We start from the raw sequence: 23046 nt of genomic DNA, 5'->3' as shown, positions 1-23046 counted from the left end.
GGAGGTGTGTGGGAAAGACTGATCAGATCAGTGAGAAAAGTGCTCAATTCTACACTTAATGTGCAAAATCTTGATGAGGAAAGTCTGCACACCATTCTGTGTGAAGTTGAAGCTATCCTCAACAGCCGACCGATCACCAAGGCTTCTACAGATCTAAATGACCTTGAAGCACTTACCCCGAACCACCTTTTGCTTCTGAAGACTGCACCTTCCATGCCACCAGGACAGTTTCAGAAGAATGACATATATGCTCGCCGCAGGTGGAGGCAAGTTCAATATATGTCAGATTTATTTTGGAAAAGATGGGTCAAAGAATATCTTCCACAGTTACAGGAGAGACAAAAATGGTCTAACATCAGACGCAACTTTGCACCAGGGGACCTCGTGATCATAGTGGATGACACAGCGCCTCGAAACTCCTGGCTAACTGGAAAGATTGTAGAGACCATTCTGGACAGAAGAGGACTCGTACGTCAAGTTCGAATTAAGACCAAGACTGGCTTTTTGAACAGACCCATCACCAAAATCTGCCTGCTACAGGAGGCGGAAGAAAATTGACTTTGGATTCACCTTTTCCCCTTTGCCGCTGACTTTTGCCCCTTTTTTGCCCCTTGCACACTACACTACACTGATTCACTACACTCACTATGAACTATACACACATCTTGAAGAAAGGAGAAAGAAGACTTCGATTTGATTGCCATTCATGATTGTGTAATTATTATTTGTTATTTAATAATTAGGGGCCGGTATTGTAGGAGCCAAAATATACATTTTGTTTGTTGTTTATTCTATTTGTTTATTTTTTCCCATGCTTGGGTTTTCGATGTGCCACAGCCCTTACTTGATTGATGAGCTCCTGCTGTGTGTCTGCTAATCATGGTACTTATGTCAGCTGTGTGTCTGGGCAGTGGCATTCAGTGAGAGAATGGGGGTGAGCTCTAGGCTCAATATTTTCTGTTGACCGTTTAGTCGTTTAATCGTTTTATAAGTATACCTACGTTTTCATTTATCAACATCTTCAGTACATTCTTTTTGGACCTTGTTTATTTGCCAATAAATCAACTTAACTATAATAAGAACTTTTCTGGATTGATTGAAACGCGTCACACAGTTCCTGCCGACAGCTCAGCCTCATAGCAATACTTCTATTTGAATTGATGGGAAGAAGTAGTCGCTACAACATACTGTATACGACTTTTAGCTTTACGTAGGCCTATGTTTTATGTGTTTAGTGTTATTTGTGACAACATATGGCCTCATGAAGCCTTCAAGTGACTGGATCATACTGGTGTCACATTTTAATTAGAAACAGCAGTAGCGCCTTAATGCTTGGCTGACACCAGGAAAGCAGGCAATGAGGAATGACAGAGCCATGCCATGGCCCTTTGCATGTACAAAGTCAGGGCAAAGGCAGAAATGGCCCCTTTCCCATTGGACCAAAAAAGGGGTTAAAAATAGCATTAATTCCTGGGAGAAATGTCTCTGCAGTTACAGTTCTGATCAACAATGAAAGCATTAGGGCAGCTGGGTAGGCAAGGCAAGGCAAACATTCTCTGTCTTATTAAAATGTTTACTGCATTTACTGCTGTGTGACATTTAGGCACATCGCCAAGACTGAATTGGTAGTATGACCATCAGAAAGGAGTACATATATTGATGTATTGCAATACAGATTTGTTTTAGCACAGCTACAGTATAGTGAACCGACCTGTGTAGAGAGTAGACAAACACATTTTAAGAACCTGGCCAAGCCCAATGGGACCTAATTGGCTTTGCTGTCATTTTACATACTGTACCAGTCATCAACTGATTTCAGCCAGGGACAAGAGCAATATGCCAGCACATTTACTGTTCAGTTCAGTTAGTGTTTCTAATGTCTTACTGTCAGTAAAACATTAGTGGTTGAACGTAAAATTAACTGCATCACCAAAGTACGTACGTAAATGATGCCAACAGACAAAGTCCAAGCACTGTCAAGCACATCGTGCCACTGACGTGCCAGCCAGAGCAGCACAACCTGAGGGGGCGAGATAAAGAGTGCATGCACGAGTGTAAAGAGGAAGCAGATGGATCAATTGTAAATTACGCAGCAGGCAGTCCCCCCCCCCCCTTTGTGGCTGCGTCAGCAGTTCAGACAGCCACTCGCCTGCAGCTGAGAAAGAAGGGAGCGATAAGGACCGAGGGATAGTGACAAACGAGTGGCAGAGTCCAGGGAGTCACTCATAGTCATAAGGGAAAAGGGAGAGGAGAGAACAGGTTCAATATTTACCAATTCACAGACTTGATGCAACTTAAGTCATTATTTATTAAGGCAGTAATTCGAAACCCTTTAATTTCAAGGACCCCAGTTTCATATGTATTTAGGCCACAGACCCATTTGATTAAAAAAATTAAATAAAACGATTAGGCACAAATAAGCTTTGAGCTCCAGCCTATAGAGCGCCGCAGTGACGTCAGAGCCAGACCCAGAAGTAAAAATCCCATTCACCTGGACCATAGGGAATTCTCGTATCAGCCATAATATCGTAACAATTCCATGTACACTTACCATTGTGGTCGTGGTTGTAAAATGGTTCTATATGCTCCTGTAGAAACCCCAAGCATGCATGCTATCACTCTAGTTTTAGTAAAAACGATCTTTATGCGCGACCTCACGGAGAAGTACTTCATTACCCAGAATGCTAAAGTCCAAACATCCGGTGATGTCGACGTCTGTGATTGGTGGAGGTTGCGGTTTCCGTGGAAATCGTTACTGCCCCCTGTTGACCCGCCATATTAGAACACTAGTATTCTAATACCGTTTACAGGTACATGTGCAGGTACAATGATTTCTTTATCGAATATGTTACGGTATTTTAAAAATGAAGAAAAGAGTGTCCGCCGCGGTGAAAACCACTATGAGTCTGGCCATGTCCTGGCATGTTCTTTTTCACAAGGCCAGCTTATTGGCTCTGTAAGAGCCAGTATGAAGAACAAGACATACAAAGTTATGGTGAGTTCAGAATTAGTAACTAACGTTTATCTCTCTACGTCTACATAAATCAAACTGACTCAAACAATTCATGTTATAGTGGGAATTACAAATTAATTAACGAATTAATAAACAGCAGGGGAGAACACAAGTACCAGCCAGAAGTAACAACATTATTTATGATGACTGATGTTAAAATACAGTAGTGTGTACAGGAGATCACACACACACACACACACACACACACACACACACACCCACACCCACACCCACACCCACACACACACACACACACACACACACACACACACATTAATATTTTAATGGCCATGCAGTGGTGCATGTACTCAATTTGTTTTAGTAAAAAAAGTAAAAGTATCAATATTGCAATGTAGAAATACTCTGTTAAGTACAGTCAAGGTAATCAGAAGTTACTTGTAGTACTCATTGTGCAGAATGTCATGTTTCACAAGTTATTATATGTATACAATTACAATTTATCACAAAACAATGAGACATGTTGTAAGCTTGTAGATTGGCTATAAGTGTATATTTTGTAATAATAACCAAAATCTATAAAGTAACTAACTGCCTGGTAACTAAGGTTTTCAATTAATTGTAGTCGAGTAACACAAAATACATTATACATTATTTAAATCATGAGGTACCTTTGGATTTATATAAAATGTAATGATTAGGTAAGAACATATGCTATCCATTACATTGAAGCTGTGATTGTTATTTTTGTTATCAAGTATCAAACATTGAAGCTGTGATATCATCGTATACGTCTCGTCCATAATGTGAACGCCGACTTGTTCTTCGGGAAAGTGTGGAAACGGCAAATATTGACCCCAGGCCGGTGGTTGCAGTCGGGAACAAAGCACTGCACCATACTTATGTTATGGTACAAAAGAACAGATAAACTTTTTAATGTAGACTAGAAACTATAATCAAAGAACAAACACTACACGACTGACGACTCCAGTGCACAACGCGGGCAATTTCTCATTCCAGCCTTCCAGGAAGTGAACGTCAGTCGCAATGCTTCATGGGAGTGTAGTTTCAGCATTTTGGACAAAAAGTATGTACACAGTGTTGTACCCTGCCCCTTTTTTATTCTTTCTGATTATTTATTCGGTGCAAAAAATTTAGTTTATTGTCATGATTTCTCACGACTCGAGTTGGCTTTGTACGAGCCTTAAAAGGTCTTTAAATAAATACGGACTGAATTGGCTATGACTGAAATGAATGGTAAGTTACTTCCTGGGCCGTTCGTCCGTTCTGAGAGGGGGAGGGACTGCGACGCTCTATACCTTTTCAATCAACCAGAAAGAAATGTCAGATTACATTATGTAATGTTTGTATGATACTGTTGATGAGGATTTAATTATAACTGGGACCCCAATTTATACTGTAAAATTATATAATGTGTTCAGTTAAGTACACAAACTTAAGGGTCCATTTGATCCATATTCACAATTCGTCAGAGTTACAGCAACCATCAATTAATTATCTAGCGGCCCCCTAAAGTCCCCTCAAGGGGGATACACCTATCCCTCCCTGCGTGTGCGTGCAGATGCGCATGTGTGTGTGTGCGTATACTAAATGTAGGCTCTGCCTCTGCTTTAGCTGAACAGAAGCACACCTGGCTGGGCTGGTAGGTAAAGGCATAATATGTTTGGAATCCTAGACACGTTCATTTAGATAAACACAGCCTATATGAAATGGTACACTACAGAGTTGGCCATAATACTAGCGCACTGAACGCACAGGCCTGTACAGTTGACGTTTCTTCTTTTCCTAATATTTCTCTGTTCTGCAAGCCTATGCATGTGACATGTCAGGTCAAACAAAATACTGTACGGGTTAATTTTGTTTACAAACAACTAACACAAAATGTCTGCAGACAAACTGTAAAACCTTTGGCAGGGCAGGAGAATGCTGAAGAATCCATCTTTATCTCATTATTATAGAATGACTTTAAGCTAGAAGGAATGGAGTTTCTGCTCTCAGTGATTTCCTGTTTGTTTTTAAACCTGTTTTTGAAAAGCTATATACACCGGTAAATAAAGTTTATTAGTATATCATTATCAGTTCATTGTTTCTTTCCAGTTAGGCCTACATTTTCCATTGCAGGGGTGGCAGTGGCTCAGGGGGTAGAACGGATGGATGGGAAAACCGTGAGGTTCCCAGTTCGATCCCGGGCTCCCCTAGAGTTAGTGTTGAAGTGTCCTTGAATGGGTGAATGTAATGCACAATCAATGTAAAACGCTTTGGATAAAAGTGCTATAAATGCACCATTTACTATTTATTGCATGTGAGGTAAGGGTGCAATATGTTAGCACACATTTGTGACATAACCGGTGCAGTTGGGACACACTTTAGCTAGGCTAACTGACTAGAAAAGGGCCCAGCCAGGCAGGCGGCCAAAGGCACCTTCTGACACAGCTGAGCTGAACTAGTCACCCTCTCTGCTCGTGCTCTTTGGTTCGCTTGGCTGTTCTGTCTTGAAGTACTGGTTGGTTCAATTCGCCCCTCGATTCTCTTGTCAATGTCAGTGCGTTTAGTCACCATGGACAAGATGAAAACCCCTCAACCTTGACGAACAGCTCAAAGGACCGCTGAAGCATAGCGTGAATGACGTTTGGCCCATTCAGCAGTCCAATGAATGTTGTGAGGTACTGTATGTTGTGGGTTGTGTCATATAGTATGTGCATTGTGCACGTGTTAAGGCTGGATATGCATTCGCGAATTTCGCGGCCACACACATCCACTGATCTCTCAAGACAGATAACAGCAGAATCTGTCAGCAGTGCACCACTGCCCTAAACAATACACATGGAATGTTGTTGTTAGTAGGAAATTAACACAGAAGTTAACTAAGGAAGGGGTTGAGTGCTAAACCTTTTTGCCCCCCTTTCTCTCTTTTTTTTTGAGGGGCGCTAGCCCCTTCTATTGTCCCCACACCCCAAATATTTGCCATTAACAATGAAAGGAGAAAATGGGTCAAATGTCTGCCAAATATGACGTAATCTTGTCCCAACGGGAAGCACGCACATCTCAAAAATGTTGACGGGTGCAGGACAAAAATATACATACAGGAAGAAGGTAAGTCCGCACACCGTTCTTTAAGCTCCCATCAATTATATTAATCAGGAATAACAGGTAAATCTTGTCCCCACACGTCTCATATTTGCCATTGACAATGAAAGGAGAAATTAGGTAAAATGTCTGCCAAATATGACGAAAATTCGTACGACGACAAGAGCACCCCTCACTTCACACGGGTGTGATTTTATTTTTACCCAAATGGGTTCTCAGATTGTACAAGTACTCAAATGTCTACACAATGGGCCATTGGGCCTAGATATATTTCTAAAGTAGATAATAAACAGCTTCATTCAACACCCAAGCAATGTGGTTAATTTCACAACGAACACAGCAGGTGAAGGAAGGTTTTATAGAACATATTGTACACTAGATCTTGTTGGTAGGGCTGAGATGTTTTTTATGTTCTATTTATTAGTTTATTTGTCTTTTGTATACTGATTTTATGATGTTCTCTGTTGGGAATGTTATTATTGCAGTGATTTTAGTTAACAGATGTTTTATGAGTGAGATACCATACCTATGCTGCAATTATTTATTTGGATCACAATGGAATTACGTCCTCAGACTTTTTGTGCAATCCTGATAATTGTACTGTACTATGCACTTTGGTGAATTGTATCATGAATTTATCCAATCAAGTCAAACACCCTTTCTTCACATTTCTTCAAATCAAGTCAAACACCCTTTCTTCACATTTCTTCAAATCAAGTCAAACACCCTTTTTGTAGACCCTGATCCTTTCACTTGTAGACCCTGATCCTTTTCTTTAACCATCAACCACCGGTTTTCCACCTGCTCTTTTTAAATCATGCACATTATCTACTTGAAAAACTTGAAAACGACTCTACCTTCTTGTTATTTTACTTCTCTATTCTCTTTCCTTATTCTAACCCTTCCTGTAACTGCAACTATTGAGAGCTTGCATAATAAAATAATTCCACCAACACCCTGTTTACATGTGATGTGACAGTATAGTTATATTCTGATTGGATGGAGCCTCAGATGCAGGAACGGAGTGGATCCTTTCTATAGTTCATGGAAGATGCAGATGTTCAGGCTAGCACAGCTGTCCGTCTCCCCCAGCATCACATGGACTAGCCCCAGTATGTTCCCTCAGCACTACGCTCATTCTGTAGTATGGGATAATGGGGCTACACATGGACATGCCATTCATAGTACTATAGCCTACTATCACTGACACCAGCATCCCAAACAAGACCAGACACACTTCACTGAGCAGGCAGGCAATATTGAGTTATATCCAGATCATAGAGGATCCAGATTCCAGACAGTTGACAACTAGATGACTTTGACCGACTGGCCGCCAAATAACGGGTACAAAAACACTAAACACCACATTATACTGAGCGTCGAGTCCGTGTCTTCCATGATGACTGATTGGCCACCACCTTGATAGTTCACCTACCTTCTTGCTTCCCACATCTATCCAGCTAACTCAGCTAGCACTAGCTGCTAGCAAAGATGACTCTGCTCTGCTGCTCTGGACTCTCGGGCTTGGTCGTCAACCATCACAACACAACCACCGCGTATGGAACTCCAAACACGTATAAAAAATAAATATGACAGTTGGGATTTGTTATTAAAACAGACAAAAAATGAGTAGGCCTACCCATGTCTCCGGCGTCCATCCCATAGCTAACTCCAACGACCGTGTCCGCATCCTCGGATGCTGAAGCTGAAGCCCCGGATAACGAGCTCCCATCCCTGGCCTCGCTGGACAGCCCCACCGCTCCCTCGGCTGCTGCTTCCATTCAGACTCCCAGAGAAAGGGCGAGCCCCCCGACAGAAAGACCCGCAGCTTAATGTGGATGATTCCGGGAGATGTTGAACGTGTCGCGCGCCGTACAAACCATATGATGCAAAAATCTAAATAAGAAATTGCTCTCTCTCTCTCTCTCTCTCTCGGTGTTAATCCCTTACGGTCCTCTCATCCGTGCGGTGGACCAGGACAACAGCAGTACTATGTACTACTGACTGGCTGCTGCCGGCTCCTCCTCACGACTACACTGATGCCACTATTACAAATACGGTATGCACGCACAGTGCACAGTGCACACAGCAGGCAGCAGCTTGCCCGTGTGTCGGGCATTATGGTGCCATCTAGCCAATTCTGCTGTAACTGCAGTCATTTGATTTGATCCATTTGTAGTCTACGTACAACTTAAAGGAGAACTGACACGCCCCTCGGGAGCTAATAACTGCTATCAAACAATGCTATCATGATTCTGACGTCAGGGTGGCGAAAGCTTTCCCCAACGACTTCTATGCGGGCTCGCCGGGCTTGGTGGCCGTGGTAGCATAGCAACTTATGCTACTATTTTGGTGTCACATTTAGCTTGAATACTGGGTGAAAGTCTCATTAAAAAAATTAATTTTTCGCAACATTGTTCAGGTGAACTGTGTGTTTATGCTTGTTCATTGTAATAATCAATATCGCTATGATTATTTTATTTATCGCCGCGTCGCTCCGCATGACAACATACAGTCTAGCCCGTCTCAGATGCAGGCTGCACACACACGGACGGACGGACGGACACACACACACACACACACACACACACACACGCAATGGCACGGAATCTGCCTCGGGCGTCTGTAGCTCTCTTCCCCGCTGTCATGCACTATAGCCGTGTGTGTGTGTGCGTACACACATGCCCAGTTCAATGCGGGGACCTGACCAGAGACTATACGTCCGTCCGTCCGTCCGTCCGTCCGTCCGTGTGTGTGCAGCCTGCATCTGAGACGGGCTAGACTGTATGTTGTCATGCGGAGCGACGCGGCGATAAATAAAATAATCATAGCGATATTGATTATTACAATGAACAAGCATAAACACACAGTTCACCTTAACAATGTTGCGAAAAATTAATTTTTTGAATGAGACTTTCACCCAGTATTCAAGCTAAATGTGACACCAAAATAGTAGCATAAGTTGCTATGCTGTGTGTGTACACACATGCCCAGTCCCCCGTAGAGGCTCATGATCTCGTCCGCAAGACTATGCCTCGGCATAGCGATATTTATTATTACAATGAATACAAACATAAACACACTATAGTTCACTTGAACAATGTTGTGGTAACTAACTACGGTATTACAGAGTGAGAGCGAGGGTGTACATGTCAGCCTGCGGCTGAGAGGGGAAAAGAACAGTAGTCGCGCTGCTCTCACAGCGGCCAGACAACAGCAGACCGTCCGTAGTCGCGACTGTCGCGCTGCGGGGCTGAGAGGTCTCAGAGCGGGCAGACAGGGGTGTTGGCGACCGGGGGAACATGGGACTCCAGTCCAAAATTTGCGCTTGTGCTGCAGTTCCCCTAAAAAACCCCACGCCAACCTCAATTGCATTCAAACTAAGCATTTCTGGCGAAAAAATAATTTTTTTCAATTACATTTATAGCCAATATGACGCTAAATGTACCGTCAAAAACGCTAGCCTGACCTATAGCCACTTGTTGCTAGCGCCGTAGCCCCGTTTCAAACTGTTTCAAACTGTTTTCAGTCAGACCACGTGATGTGCTGTACCACCCATATTAATTTCGGGGCATGTCAGCGGACCTTTAAGTAACTAAATTCAATCAGTCAGTGTGTAAATCAATTACTTAAAGTCTGAGTGTACAAAATGTAACTAAAATTGGACCTTTCCGTGTCTGCATTGTGCCCAGCACATTAGATTAATCTGAGTTCAAAATAGGCATTGATTTATATTTTCACAGAAAACTCACCCGAAGATCGAGGGATAAATCTGATATGAGCTGATAATTGGAGCCTGCTCCCTGCTGATATTTCATTACAAAAAAAAGTTTATGTTGCCATTTATGTGGCAAATCTTCGATTAATAAAATATTTTCTTTATGTAATGTGCGCTGAAAGTGCTGACTGTACTGATAAGACTCAATTATTTCAAGTACAAACAAGACTTGGACCATGCTGCATGCATCAAGTATTCATTCAGTGGCTGACTGTAGATCAATAATATTAATATACAAGCATGGTGATTGTGGCTATCTTTGTATAGACTAGAGCGGTGCCCGTTGGAAATGCCCCCCACCCAGTTATTACGTCTGTGTCCCTTTTATGAGTTCTTTGTCAGGCATGCCCAAATATGTGTCATCATTGTGATGTCAGAACAGGCCAGCTCCATATATGGAGATCCAGATCAGGTGTGATCAATTGGCCCTGTCCAGAGCCTGGGCAGAGCCTTTTGTGCCGGTTCAGCTCAATGCCGGCACTGCACTCCCTGTGGTGGTGTGTCAAATTTGAAGTTGGTGGGGCAAAGGGTTCTCGAGTTATGTGGATTACAGACGTACACACGTACAGAGACATGGTGCATTTATAGATACTAGAGCGGTGCCCGTGGGGCCTCTACAGCGGTGCCCGTTGGGCACTGGCCTACTTGGAACGATGCAAGTTGGAAATGCATGTCCCACCCAGATATTATGCCCTACTATGGAGTTCTTTGTCAGGCATGCCCAAATATGGAGTCTATGCAGACGTCAGAATTATGTCAAAACTGTTCTTGGTCAGACATGCCCAAATATGGAATCTGGCTCGGGCAGAGGCCTTTTGTGTCCCGGCAGAGGCCCTTTGTGGCGGTTCTGGACAACCATGGGTCAGACGACTCGAAACCGGGCACTGCACTCCCTGTGGGGGTGTGGAACACGTGTGTCAATTTGAAGTCGGTGGGGCGAACAGTTCTCGAGTTACGTGAATTACAGATGTACAGTACAGGTACAGAGACTTGGTGTATTTATAGTCAGATATAGATGCCATTAGTAGCCATTTCCAATAGAGGGCACTGTAGTACAATTTTGTCATCTTAAATTTCCACTGGTAGCACTAACACTAATTCACGATTATTTGCTGATTGCCTGAATCTAAAAGAATTATCAATATAATTATCTAATTTATCATATCATATCACAGAACATAAACCTACCTCTGACCCAATATCAATGAATATCAATATTCATACAAAACCCTAGAAAAATGTGCTTCCAGCTAAAAATAAAATACGCAAGAGACAACATTAACATTTGAACAAAATCTTAGTCGTTTTTATTATAAAATGATGCTACAATTTAACTGATTATTGTGTCATAAGAGTTACTAATGAGTGTAGGGATTAATCCTCTCTCTCTCTTGTGTACTAAATGGATAAAGTGTTGGAGTCCTTCCAGAAGGTTTGCACGCCATTTACATCAGGTGTGTCCCATCCGCCAAGCGGGTTTACGGACATACCGTCACTGGTCTGGGGTGGACCCAATCATAGCCACTGGTACTTGGAGAGGTAGAGGAGGAAGGGATGATGGCATGTAGAATCAATAAGTTAAGCATCAGTCAGTCAGTATGGATTTAAAGATAGTTGGGAAGGTCCCTCTCCACCACCTGAAAAGCAAGAAACAGCAGAAGGAAATCCATTACATCCATCCATCCATCCATAAATCCATACACACTGTTAAATATAAATTAAATAGCTCTTTATTCTGATTACTCATCGTTATAAATTGTTTGTTCAGTAGCACGGGTCTCCCTGTCTCTCCAGCTCTTTAATAAACAGAATCAATTACACTACCTAAAGTTAATACTATTACCGGTAGATGCATGTTCTGTTGTAGTTAGTTTTTAGATATTTGATGTCGCATTGCATTTTTACTAGTTACAAAGAAGACCACCAATCTCAATGTCATTGCTTTACTTTTTACTTTCGCTATCCCACTTTAACAGAAATGTTCGAATGATCTGTACTAACTCTCAGTATGACTACGTGTTAAGAGTTTGTTTGCATTTAATCCTCTGCCGTCTGGCTTTTTGTTTTTCTAATGCAAGTTTGGGTGGGATGGCCTATTTGGAAGGAAAGGGACAATATAAAGCTTTTGATGTGCATTTCATTTAAATGTTGATGATTATCATAGAACAACCCGTGGTGCATTTCAATGCCAAACTTTGGCCTGGCACGGCCATATTACTATATTACTGTATAGCATATAGCGTATAGAAAAGACAACACGCCACACAATCACTGAGAGTAGGTGCTAAAAACCAAGCCACATTCACCGATTTTACATGACTCAGTCACTGGAGTTAACCTTTGTGCAAAACTTCAGTGGCATTCGAAAGTCACACAAGCCCTACAACAAATAGGTAATGTTGATAGTGTCCCTCCAAGCTAGTCTAAGACAATAACAGTAACACACACATCTATGATGGTATTGCAGCATTTAAAGGACTACTGTAGTCCAGTTATTCCACTCAGCATTAGATCAAACAAGGAGGTTATTTTATACATACACTGGGATCATCCATTGGTCCATATCTCTTCATCACTTGGCCTTCTCTATTGATGAGAAACTAAAAACAGAGAGTCAACGGGATATTAGATCATTACATTTACATAAATAAAGAATGAGTTTCTACAAATTGCTCATCTTGTCAATGTGTAAATAGCGTTTACTTTCTGTATGGGTATTATCATATGAGTAGCCTTCTATAACTATTAACTATATTCAAAACAATTACAATTATTTGTCTTACAGTAACATTGCGGTTACATTGCACATGTATTGAATTTCTCTGTACAGGAAAGGTATACCATTGCTATTGCCATGTGAACTCAAATATTTAAGAGTGACTGAACATAAATTCTGTACTTGCCTTGGTGAAATTCCACTTGATACTGCTGCAGGGGTGAAAGAAATAACATGTGAGAAGATTATACCAACCACACTGGCTACAAGAACAAAAACATTAAATACATAAAATAGTCATCATGAATCTTATGTAAGCTAAGAACAGTGGAATATCTATATAATGAAACTATACGTATACACTATAGAGTGCTATGTCTACCTAAAATCTAAGTGCTACGGCAAGTGCTACGGGCTAAGATGGAGTCTGAAGAGGTGGGTTTTCAGACGACGGTGGAAGACTGGGTGTGAGTCTGCAGTTCTAATTGCAATGGGAAGTGCATTCCATAGTTTTTGAGCCAGAAGGGAGAAGCGTTTGGGACGTGTGGAGCATTGTGACTGCGTTTTCAGTGAAGGTACTTCCAGCTTCCCTTTGTTGGCTGATCTGAGCATGCGGGAGGGTTTATAGGGTCTTATCAGACTTGCAATATATGGCAACCTTTGGTTGCTTTGAAGACTAGCATCAGAGTTTTGTGAGGGCCGCGACCGGGAGCCAATGGAGGGATATTATTATTTAAACTGTCCTTCAGGAAGTGCAATTAACAGTTTGCTCAATACTGAATTACATGAAGGTATGTCAGGGGAAGAAAACTAGAATCAACTATAAGACTCTGCATCTAATGATAAAGGAGGATTGGCTTTGCATTACAAGGCAGCATAAAATCACTGGCTTATCTGTGCAATCCATCATACTCCAGATGGAAGGAGAGTGAGAGGGATATACAGGTTATAGTGGGGGACCCTAACCCTTTGGAACAGGGCGGGCGGGGTCTATTGGTCTAACTTATCAACAAAGGGGCAGTGGTGTAAAGTAACCAAGTATTTGTATAGATACTTACATACTAAGTGTGCCATCAAATAATTGAACAAATTGATAGAAATGACAACATAGATAAGGTCAATTCAGGAATATTAAAAGTGTTTATAGATGTTATAACTCGGAATCATGCTATGGTATCATTCTAGAACTAGACTCTAGAAGGGAGGGGAACTTTGATATGACAGAGGAGGAATGGGAGAAATTGTATAAACAACATTGTCGTCTCCCAGTGTTCACTCGTTGACTTGCTCATGACCATACAGTACAACTTACTTTCCCAGGAAGCCTCTCCCGTTGGGTTGATCCTTTAGCCACTTCCACAAAGGGTGGGCATCGTCCCCATTTACATCAATCTTACTGAACATAGGAAAGTCAGCATTGTAGGACTTTGCAAATGCCTTGATCTGGGCCTCAGTGCCAGGTTCCTGGGAAGTAAAACAAAATACTTATTGTATTATTCAGGTGCTGATTGATCATGTACCCACACTAAATGTAACCACTTGTCACTTGTGTTAGACATTTATCTTTGATGGTTAACTTTTCATGTACATTTTATTTATTCTAATAGGCACTAGAATTATGCTGGTGCTGGAATAATCAATAAACATCTACTGTATGTAGTATAAGTGTATGCATGGTCCTCTGTATATGGCAAGCAATTCAGATGTAACCTACCTGCTTCCCAAATTGGTTAGAGGGGAAGGCCAGGATACTTAAACCTCTCTCAGCGTACTTAGCGTGCATCTCCGCAAACTGAGAGTAGTTTACTGGGGTTTTACCTCATTTAGAGGCAACGTTGGTGATGATGACAACATTCCCCCTGAAAACAAGTCAGACACATAAAGAACTGTATGGGACTATGCATATAGAAATTGTAAAGACATACAGTATGGGTCCTAATACTGTAGCACACCATATACAACTGTTGATGAGGAATTAACTGTACAGGACTGTGCATATAGAATTGTAAAGACATACAGTATGGGTCCTAATACTGTAGTACACCATATACAACTGTTGATGAGGAATTTTGAATCAACATACTTTATCTATACAGTAGATCGATTGATTTTATTTGGTGTATTAAAGTTTATTTTATAAATAGATGATTAAAATGAACACATTCTTCAGTAGTGGTTGCATTACAAAAGAAACATCATCTACAACTGCCAAATCAACACATACTGTAACTATCTCACATTTACTGTACAGTATATTGCAAATGACCCACTGTCTATTATACTGATATTATAATTATCTATTAACAGCCATATAACTAACCTGTATTTTTCTAGGGGTACTACGTTGCCATCAATATCGGTGGCTGAGAAGTCATAAATAGATGTGGCTCTCTTCCATTCCTCTGTTGGGTTACTCTGTGTAGGAGACAGAACATAGAAAGGGAGATAAGAGAAAAACAAGAGGAGAGTTTCACAACAACTTTGGGGGAGTTAGTTGTTGCAACGTGTTAGGACGTCTTCCTAATGATGAAGATCTGTCTGTGTGTGCAGATGGACACATGCCAATGTCCACATATTTGCTGCACAGTGAATAGCTTATTATGCAATGCAAGATGTGAGCCAAAATCTTTGCGCTTATCTCTGCATCCAAAGTTTCGTATGAAGGTTCACCTTAAAAGCATTTCCGCGTATTTCATCTCTACAACATACTGTGTGTGTGTGTGTGTATGTGTGTGTGTGTGTGTGTGTGTGTGTGTGTGTGTGCGCGTGTGTGCGTGCGTGCGTGCGTGCGTGCGTGCGTGCGTCAGTGTGCGTCAGTGTGTGTGTGTGTTGTTTGCTTTAGTTTTTGCTGTTGTTTTTTACTCTGTTTATTAGTTATTCAATTATAATTATAATTATAATTTTTTACAGTTTTTTTTATTTATCCTGTTACCCGCTGAATTACTATTTTGAGATACATTGATTATTTGCTTTAATACATGCCTATATGACCTGCTGAGTCTGTAAAAAAAAAGATCCCCAAAACTCAATAAACTGTTTAAAAGGTTTTGATCCCCTATGATCCCCCTAAACTGTTTAAAAGGTTCTGATCCCCTATAACAGGGATTTTCAACTGATTGTGAAGCAGGGACCACCACCCTGACACTGTTGTGTTGTGAGAAATGCATCCCATGTCTCTACATACTACTAATGGTCCACAGACTGCTAGTGTTCCATGGGATAATAGGCCCACAGGTGGTCCATGGGGAAATGTTTTAAAGTAGCATTCAGCGATTTGAGGGATTTGGAAACCCCCCTGGTCCACCCCGGTATTAAACCCCCCATGATGCACGTGCATACCCTCTATTAAACAAGATGTGCACATGCACACGTTCTACAGTGGAGGCTGGAGGGACACACAACAGGCCAACAGCACATGCACCAAGGCCCGCCCCCACTCGATCATGATTGGAGGAAGGCCCCTCTCATCCTGATTGGATGAAGGCTGGCTAACCCTAGCCAAAAACGAAACCTACGGTTTTTTGACCCCAGGGGTTAACTGGGGACAGAGAGGAACTCCTTATATGGTCAGCACACTCTATAGTAGGGAGGATTATTAAAAATATATATTTGAATTAAGTGAAATCACTATATATATCTTTAAAATAAAATGCCTTCGTTAAATGTATTAAAATACCGGTATGCTTAAATAATACAGTATTTCAAAAGTCAAATGTAAGAAAATATTTAAATTAATAGCTAATTAATTGAAATTAAGTGGTGCAGAGCCAAAAGATATATATATATTAGAACAACTGATCTATTCCTATCCCACGGTTAACCTTATTCCTTATTCCATTCTCTTACTTTATCCAACCTTCCATTAAACTCAGATTAACTGATATACAGTACTGATATTGCAGACACAGGATGACTGTGTGATTATTGTTTATATGGGCACATTTCCTTCCTAATAATGATGACTCAATCAGGCAAGCTAGTACACTCCCTTTTCTGTGGAATTTCTTAACCTACAAACCTACAAACCTACAAAATCATCACTTTGCTTAGTAAATGCATGGTCATGGACCTCATGCAATACTAGCTCTGGTCCATAGCTCTAATGCCTTCATTAGAGCTATGGAACTGTTCTCTTCCTACGCTCGCATAAATGCAGACCAGCCTCTCGTCTGTAGCGTAAATATAAAAAACCAATACAAAGGCAGTGTGTGTAATTAGAAAGCCTACTTTCCTTAGTGGACGCACTCTTAGCCCCCCACCACATTTATTTTCTCCGGAAGGAAAATCAAATGAGATTTTTCTCTTGGCAATATCGGTAGAGGACGCAGTGGAGTAACTAAAAGTATATTTTTCCTGGTGGAAATACAATCCCCTAGCTCTTACAATCATTTTCTATGTGTGGTGGTGGGCTCAGATTGCATCCACTAAGGAAAGTAGGCTTTCTAATTACACAAACCGCCTTTGTATTGGTGAGTAGGTAAAACGTCATTTCAGCTACAGAGGAGAGGCTAGTCTGCATTTAATGCGAGGGCTAGAAGCAAAGAGTGGCAGAGCCTTGATGCAACGGCAGCAAAGGGCATTAGGGCTATGGAGCAGAGCTAATGCAATAGCAATACCTTCACAGACCACCTGTTGAAAACCCCAGCCCTATCACAATGATCAGCTTCATGCAGAAAATGTAGCTTAGATATTTGATTAATTACACCAGTTCAGCTGGTCTTACCATAGTCTGCAACAAAACCGCAAAGAGAATGGTGGGCCCTAGCAGACCCATGACTGCCTTTCAGTAAGGCCCACTGAGAAGAAAGTGTTATCTCCAAACCCTGAGTGATTTCACCAGCTGTCCACAGTCCTATAATAACCACTACTGACTCTCGCTGCTACAAAAGGCACATATTTGAGTGACTATTTATGAGGCTCAGGTGATGATTAACATGACAGATAAGTGGACTGTGACTTGATCAATCACACGTCTGCAGTGGTCCACAGTCCACAACATTTTCCACAGGCTGCATGACGAGCATGTGGTTATCTTCTCTTAGAGGCGTGAGACATAGTCAGGCAATGCATTACATCATATACTGCCGTCTGCTGCTCTAACATACTAAAGGTTACATCAGTCAAACATTATGCCTGAAGTGACCCACTATGTCATTTTTCAACTGTATACTCTGTTGGCCAGGATCCCCAGGGATACTTGGCTATACTATACTTCCTTTCCTCCCTCTACACACCAAATATATTTTATTTTTATATATAATATAGCTCATGTTGTGAGCTTGTGTATTGGTTATGTTTGCCTCTTTTTGTAGAATAGGGACGCTAGGGTGGTTAAACAACATAATACCATAACCGTTACCATACACACTACTAGGGGACAACATAATGAACATATATATGCCCTACTGTACTACACTACCAGGGGCATACTCTCGTGGAAAGGAAAATCAATGTTATGTCTGAGTCTTTTTCCTATGAAGAACAACAGGGACGAAAATTATGCAAATAGATGATCCTGTAACTGTAAGGTCTCAGATCACACTTTTTCCTGCATGACCTATCATTGCACAAGTGTTCTTTAACAAAGTACTAAGCCCATGTCATGTGAGTATTACTGCTAATCCTGTATACAGTTAGGCAACATGCCTGAGTGTATAGACAGACTGGCTGGGGTGGCGTTCTCCCTTTCCACATTGATAACTCACTTGAAATAATACCGTATTTCAATTCTTAATATATTACAGTAAGAATTTGCTGACTGTGTCTGTGTCTACAGATGTCAAATGGCAACAGAATTCCATACCAGTTTTCTCACAGTGAACCAACCTACCGAGATGCCAGTGGGAGTGCTTGCATTTGAGCTGAGGCGGTACTAGGCAGAGCCTTACTCAACATGGCTAGTGATAGCCTGATAGGGTAATAATCTAATCTGATTTAGGATGGATTATTTTCAATTACGTACACACCTCACCTCAATAAATCAATCTCTATAACTCTGTACCCTGCAAAAATGCTAAATAATTATATTTCCATTGGTAAACACAGCACAGCCAATTTTATAATAATAATAATAATAATATATTATTATTATTATTATTATTAACTATAACTATAGTTATAAATTTGATGTGGCGAAATGCTGCAGGGACACAGAAGAAACAAGCTCCCTCATTAATTCAAAATTGTCACGCAATTTTGCCATGATGATATTCAAGTAAACTGCGCAGGAATGGCTGTGGTTAAATGAGATAAGCTGCAGTCTGCACGCTGACAACATAAACAAACTTGACATTTGTTATCGTGCATGTGCAAGCTTGAGAACATTATCAGAGAAGACCTGCATTTCCTTCCACTGAAGGAAGAAGTTATACATTGACCAAATCTCCCTGGAGTAAAGTAACATTACCAAATAATTACTAAAAAGCAAATAATTGAATAATAAATAAATAAAACATCAAAGGTGAGAACACGGATTAGGCGTTTTATGGTGGTTTTAGGGCTATATTGTGGACTGTAGACTGACGCCGGGGATGTAACGGTACGCAACGGTACAGTATACATTATTAACTAATAATAACAGAGGTTAAAATTAAACAAAACAATAGCTACATCTATGAAACGACCAGATACATCTTAAACTACTTACTATAACTAGGCCTATACAAGACATAATGAATTATATTACCGTTGTCAATAAAAAATAGTACAATACCATCGCAAGCACTCCACTGCAGCTGCTCGCCAATGCCCCAAACATAAAAATTCGATAGAATGGTTTCATTTTGTCAAACCCTTTTCAGTGGAGTTTGGAATGCACAAAAAATGTGCACAAAAAAATTTGCGAATTGCGAAATGCGTGTGCGCTCATCAGACTGGCGTAAGCTTCTTACATCCGCTTGGTAGTTTGAAAAATAAAAGTCAAATATGTTACAAAAAGTTATTATTATTATTTTTTTAATTGCCGCAGCCCGCAACTATTAACACATTTGTCATTATTTGCACATATGGCTTACAGTGTCACTGTTTTTTATGGCCAACATATCTCGTGCTTTCCTTACATTGAATCAACGCTGCCTGCTAGTACTGCTACTTCCCCCCGTCTTTTTCTGAAAAACATAAAATACGCCTTTATTTTGAAGTCCATTGATCGGAACTTGGGAGAAGAACTTGGAGTCAATGCTTACTTATTACAGTCAGTGACGTTAGGTTACTTGAGCTGGAATGGCGTGTAGAATGATTGATTGATTGAATGAATACCAATCATAACAAAAGTACATAATGTTTGCTTTAAGCCCACATTGAATCTATCAAAATTTGAAAATACACTTTCATTCGTTATGTTGTCCTCGCCGTGTCGTGGTGCGGCTATTTACTTAAAATAACGTTTAATTACGAGATGCACACACACACACACACACACACACTTCAAAAATAATTAATTAATCAAATATGTTAGATTTCTATTTTCTATTAATCCTTTTTTTGTTTTTGTTTTGGGATCTCAGTCGCACAGTGATGATGACACAGACAGATAAACGTAATCAGTTTGCGACGTTAGACGGAAACGTGAGTGAGAGAGTAGCACATCACAGAGAGAGTTGAATAAAAAACGGATTTAATAAAAGTCCACATCATACATTCACCTGAGAGGAGATGGATGACGAGGAAGAAACATACAGGCTCTGGAAAATCCGTAAAACAATCATGCAGGTGCGTCGTAAAAACAACTAAACGTCGTTTAGCCCCGTGCTGTTTTTGAGATTTCATTACGAGCTGTAGGGTAGCTACATCAAGTAATTTAGATCTATTGATTGATTGAAGTATTAATTAACAGTTTGAAGAATTACAGTACATTTCAAGCACAACTCAATACAAAAAAACTTAACTGAGTGGACGACCCAATAAAGTACACTTGAACGTTTATCTAACGTTCAAATATATGAATACAATATACTTCGTTTTAAAGTTGAATTGACACATTAAAGTACCATTGCAGGTATTATTCATCATCATATTTTATAATAAGAAATGTGTCTAATCAGGATTGTGCTGATCTTTTGTTAGCTCCGTTTGGAACCTACGCTGCTACGCTTTATCTCATAGCTCATCTCGGAGCTAAAGCGTAGCAGCGTAGACATAGACTGAGGTTCCAAGAAACGGAGCTAATCTTTTGTTTGCTTCGTGCTAAACCAACCTGCTGTTGTCTCTGCTTTCAGCTGTGTCATGACAGAGGCTATCTGGTGACCCAGGATGAGTTGGACCAGACTCTGGACGAATTCAAGAGTCAGTTTGGCGACAAGCCCAGTGAGGGTCGACCCAGACGGACAGATCTCACTGTGCTGGTTGCACACAATGATGACCCCACTGACCAGATGTTTGTTTTCTTTCCTGGTGGGTTTATGGCCAATTATTAATGCCAGAGGGCAAATGTGACAATTTTAAACGAAGTCGTTTAATATCCAGCAAGAATATAACAGTCAGTGTTGTTAATAATGTCTCTTCACCTATCAGAGGAGCCCAAGGTTGGAATCAAAACCATCAAGATGTACTGTCAGAGGATGCAGGAAGAGAACATCACACGTGCCATCATTGTTGTTCAGATGGGCATGACGCCATCAGCCAAACAGGTAAAAGATCAATGATAAGCCATGTATGTTATAGTTAATATTATGTAACTCTAACATTGAAGTCAACTTTTATGTCATTTGAATTGACTTCTATTGTACCAAAGAGAGAGAGGCCTTGACATAAAAGGTTTAAGCACCACTGATATAGCAACATTTGTTTTTCAGAAAACCTAGGATTTAGAAGACATATTTAGAATCAGCCTCAGGACTTAATGGCCGGTATACTATATACATATGGGCAACTATGCTACACTACACCAAATCTTTGCGTTTCAATGTGTTGTGAGCTTGTAGATCTGCTTTTGTAATAGGGAGGGACTCTAGCGCTTATGCATTGTGTTGGTGGGCATATTGTAATTGGCACTGTACTTTAAGATTACTATTTGTCTAATTATTTCTGGGCATACATTTCTATATTCAGTCTCTGGTTGACATGGCCCCCAAATACATTCTGGAACAGTTTCTACAGCAAGAACTGCTCATCAACATCACAGAACACGAGGTAAACAGCACATTGTTTCGACCCTTTACTGCTCCCATTATGCTCGAATAGGGAAATATCTCTTAGTGACACTGTTCTTTGTCTTTCAGCTTGTTCCTGAACACATTGTCATGACAAAAGAGGAAGTGGTCGAACTACTGGCAAGATAGTATCCTTTCACAGTTCATTCAAGAGGAAGGACTTTAATAGTCGGATGTTATACATTTGTGCTTCACAACCTGATTGAGGTATTTACTGCTACTACTGATATTTCACTGTACAAGCCAGGTATGTTTGCTATTCCTTTACACTTAAACCTCAGCAAACTGAAGGAGAGTCAGCTACCAAGGATCCAGGCAGGGGACCCTGTGGCCCGCTACTTTGGCCTGAAAAGAGGACAGGTAACCAAACTGATGCAGTAGATCGCTTTCCCCCTGCTGACATTATATACCTACCAACTTATTTATTTCATAAATATGGATTAATTACCACTAAATTGTTTGAGGCACTGGGACCATGGAGGTGCCTGTTGCTGAATAGTCTACTCTAGATGACCATTTAAACCTACCATATATCTAAAGTTGTCGTATTTAGGAGAAAATATAACTATGAACTTTCATTCACTTTCTTTTTCCAGGTAGTAAAGATCATCAGGCCTAGTGAGACAGCTGGGCGGTATATTACATACAGACTGGTACAGTGACAGCAAAGTGAGTACCAACGGTAGTAGTGCGTGCTACTGCATTCCCCCACATCCTATGTTTTAGACTAAAGTTAATCCAAAATGAATATAAACATCTCTTAACCCATTGATGCCTGAGGCCGAATCTGGGAACGCCTTCTAGGGCCTGACCTAAGGTTTCTGAAAACCTTCAAATTCGGATGATTTTTTTAAAAGTTATGTTGCTACATGTATAGCAATAGCTGATGAGACAGAGCGCGCCAGCATCAAGGGTAGAACGTATAAGTTGCACCAGGCGTCAATGGGTTAAAGAATTTAGCAAACTAAATGTCTGGATCTGTTATGCTTTTTCCCCAGATATTTTTATATTCCTACTTCCTAGTTACAGAAACCGAAGATGGAACATCACCTGTGGCTAATTCCTTAGCATGTCTCTTTATTTTCTATATTTAGTTCAATTTTACTTTTGTAATATTTTGTAAAATAAACAAACTGAGTTACAAGACTGTTTTCACGAGTTCACTCCTTGGTTAGAAAAGCCTACCTTCTTTCTCAAACGTAAAGCCATGCTGCTTCAACTGCAGTGGATCCGATTTGCATGACTACCGGTATGTTTATACTGACAATCCTCTAGTCTTACGTACATAAAATGTATTCATGAGATCCAGATAGAACCAGTATTT

At 40.7% G+C, this 23046-nt stretch overlaps 3 protein-coding genes across 5 annotated transcripts in view; 1 reads left to right on the top strand and 2 right to left on the bottom strand.

Moving 5' to 3' along the window:
- Positions 1-8122, bottom strand: part of pip5k1ca (phosphatidylinositol-4-phosphate 5-kinase, type I, gamma a) — a 60367-nt gene extending 52245 nt beyond the window's left edge. The window contains exon 1 of the mRNA XM_080769810.1: positions 7719-8122. Coding sequence (XP_080625936.1) covers positions 7719-7860 — 142 coding nt within the window. The 5' untranslated portion in view covers positions 7861-8122. The remainder of the gene's footprint in view (positions 1-7718) is intronic.
- Positions 8123-11135: 3013 nt separating this feature from the next.
- gpx4a (glutathione peroxidase 4a) lies at positions 11136-19455 on the bottom strand. Of its 3 annotated transcripts, none has more exons than XM_080769891.1 (7): positions 19259-19455; positions 14894-14988; positions 14288-14432; positions 13886-14037; positions 12761-12785; positions 12398-12457; positions 11136-11494 (listed from the first exon to the last, which is right to left on the bottom strand). In XM_080769891.1, the coding sequence occupies exons 1-7, from the start codon at positions 19352-19354 to the stop codon at positions 11462-11464; spliced, it is 606 nt and encodes a 201-aa protein (XP_080626017.1). In that variant the 5' UTR covers positions 19355-19455; the 3' UTR covers positions 11136-11461. The 3 variants fall into 3 exon arrangements, with proteins under 3 accessions (XP_080626017.1, XP_080626018.1, XP_080626019.1); XM_080769892.1 differs by having other exon boundaries at positions 19286-19455; XM_080769893.1 differs by lacking the exon at positions 19259-19455 and adding an exon at positions 17297-17453.
- Positions 19456-20135: 680 nt separating this feature from the next.
- On the top strand, positions 20136-22860 carry polr2eb (RNA polymerase II, I and III subunit E, b). The gene is made up of 8 exons (XM_080771159.1): positions 20136-20283; positions 20790-20964; positions 21085-21200; positions 21622-21702; positions 21792-21850; positions 22004-22082; positions 22319-22391; positions 22721-22860. Exons 1-7 carry the CDS (start codon positions 20227-20229, stop codon positions 22382-22384), a joined length of 633 nt encoding a protein of 210 aa, XP_080627285.1. The 5' UTR covers positions 20136-20226; the 3' UTR covers positions 22385-22391; positions 22721-22860.
- Positions 22861-23046: the final 186 nt, after the last annotated feature.

The sequence above is a fragment of the Protomyctophum bolini genome, assembly GCF_963924005.1.
Source record: "Protomyctophum bolini genome assembly, chromosome: 8".
In the NCBI taxonomy this organism is placed as follows: domain Eukaryota; kingdom Metazoa; phylum Chordata; class Actinopteri; order Myctophiformes; family Myctophidae; genus Protomyctophum; species Protomyctophum bolini.
Note: the sequence above shows the minus strand (reverse complement) of the source record. Positions and strands in the feature narration are given on the sequence as shown.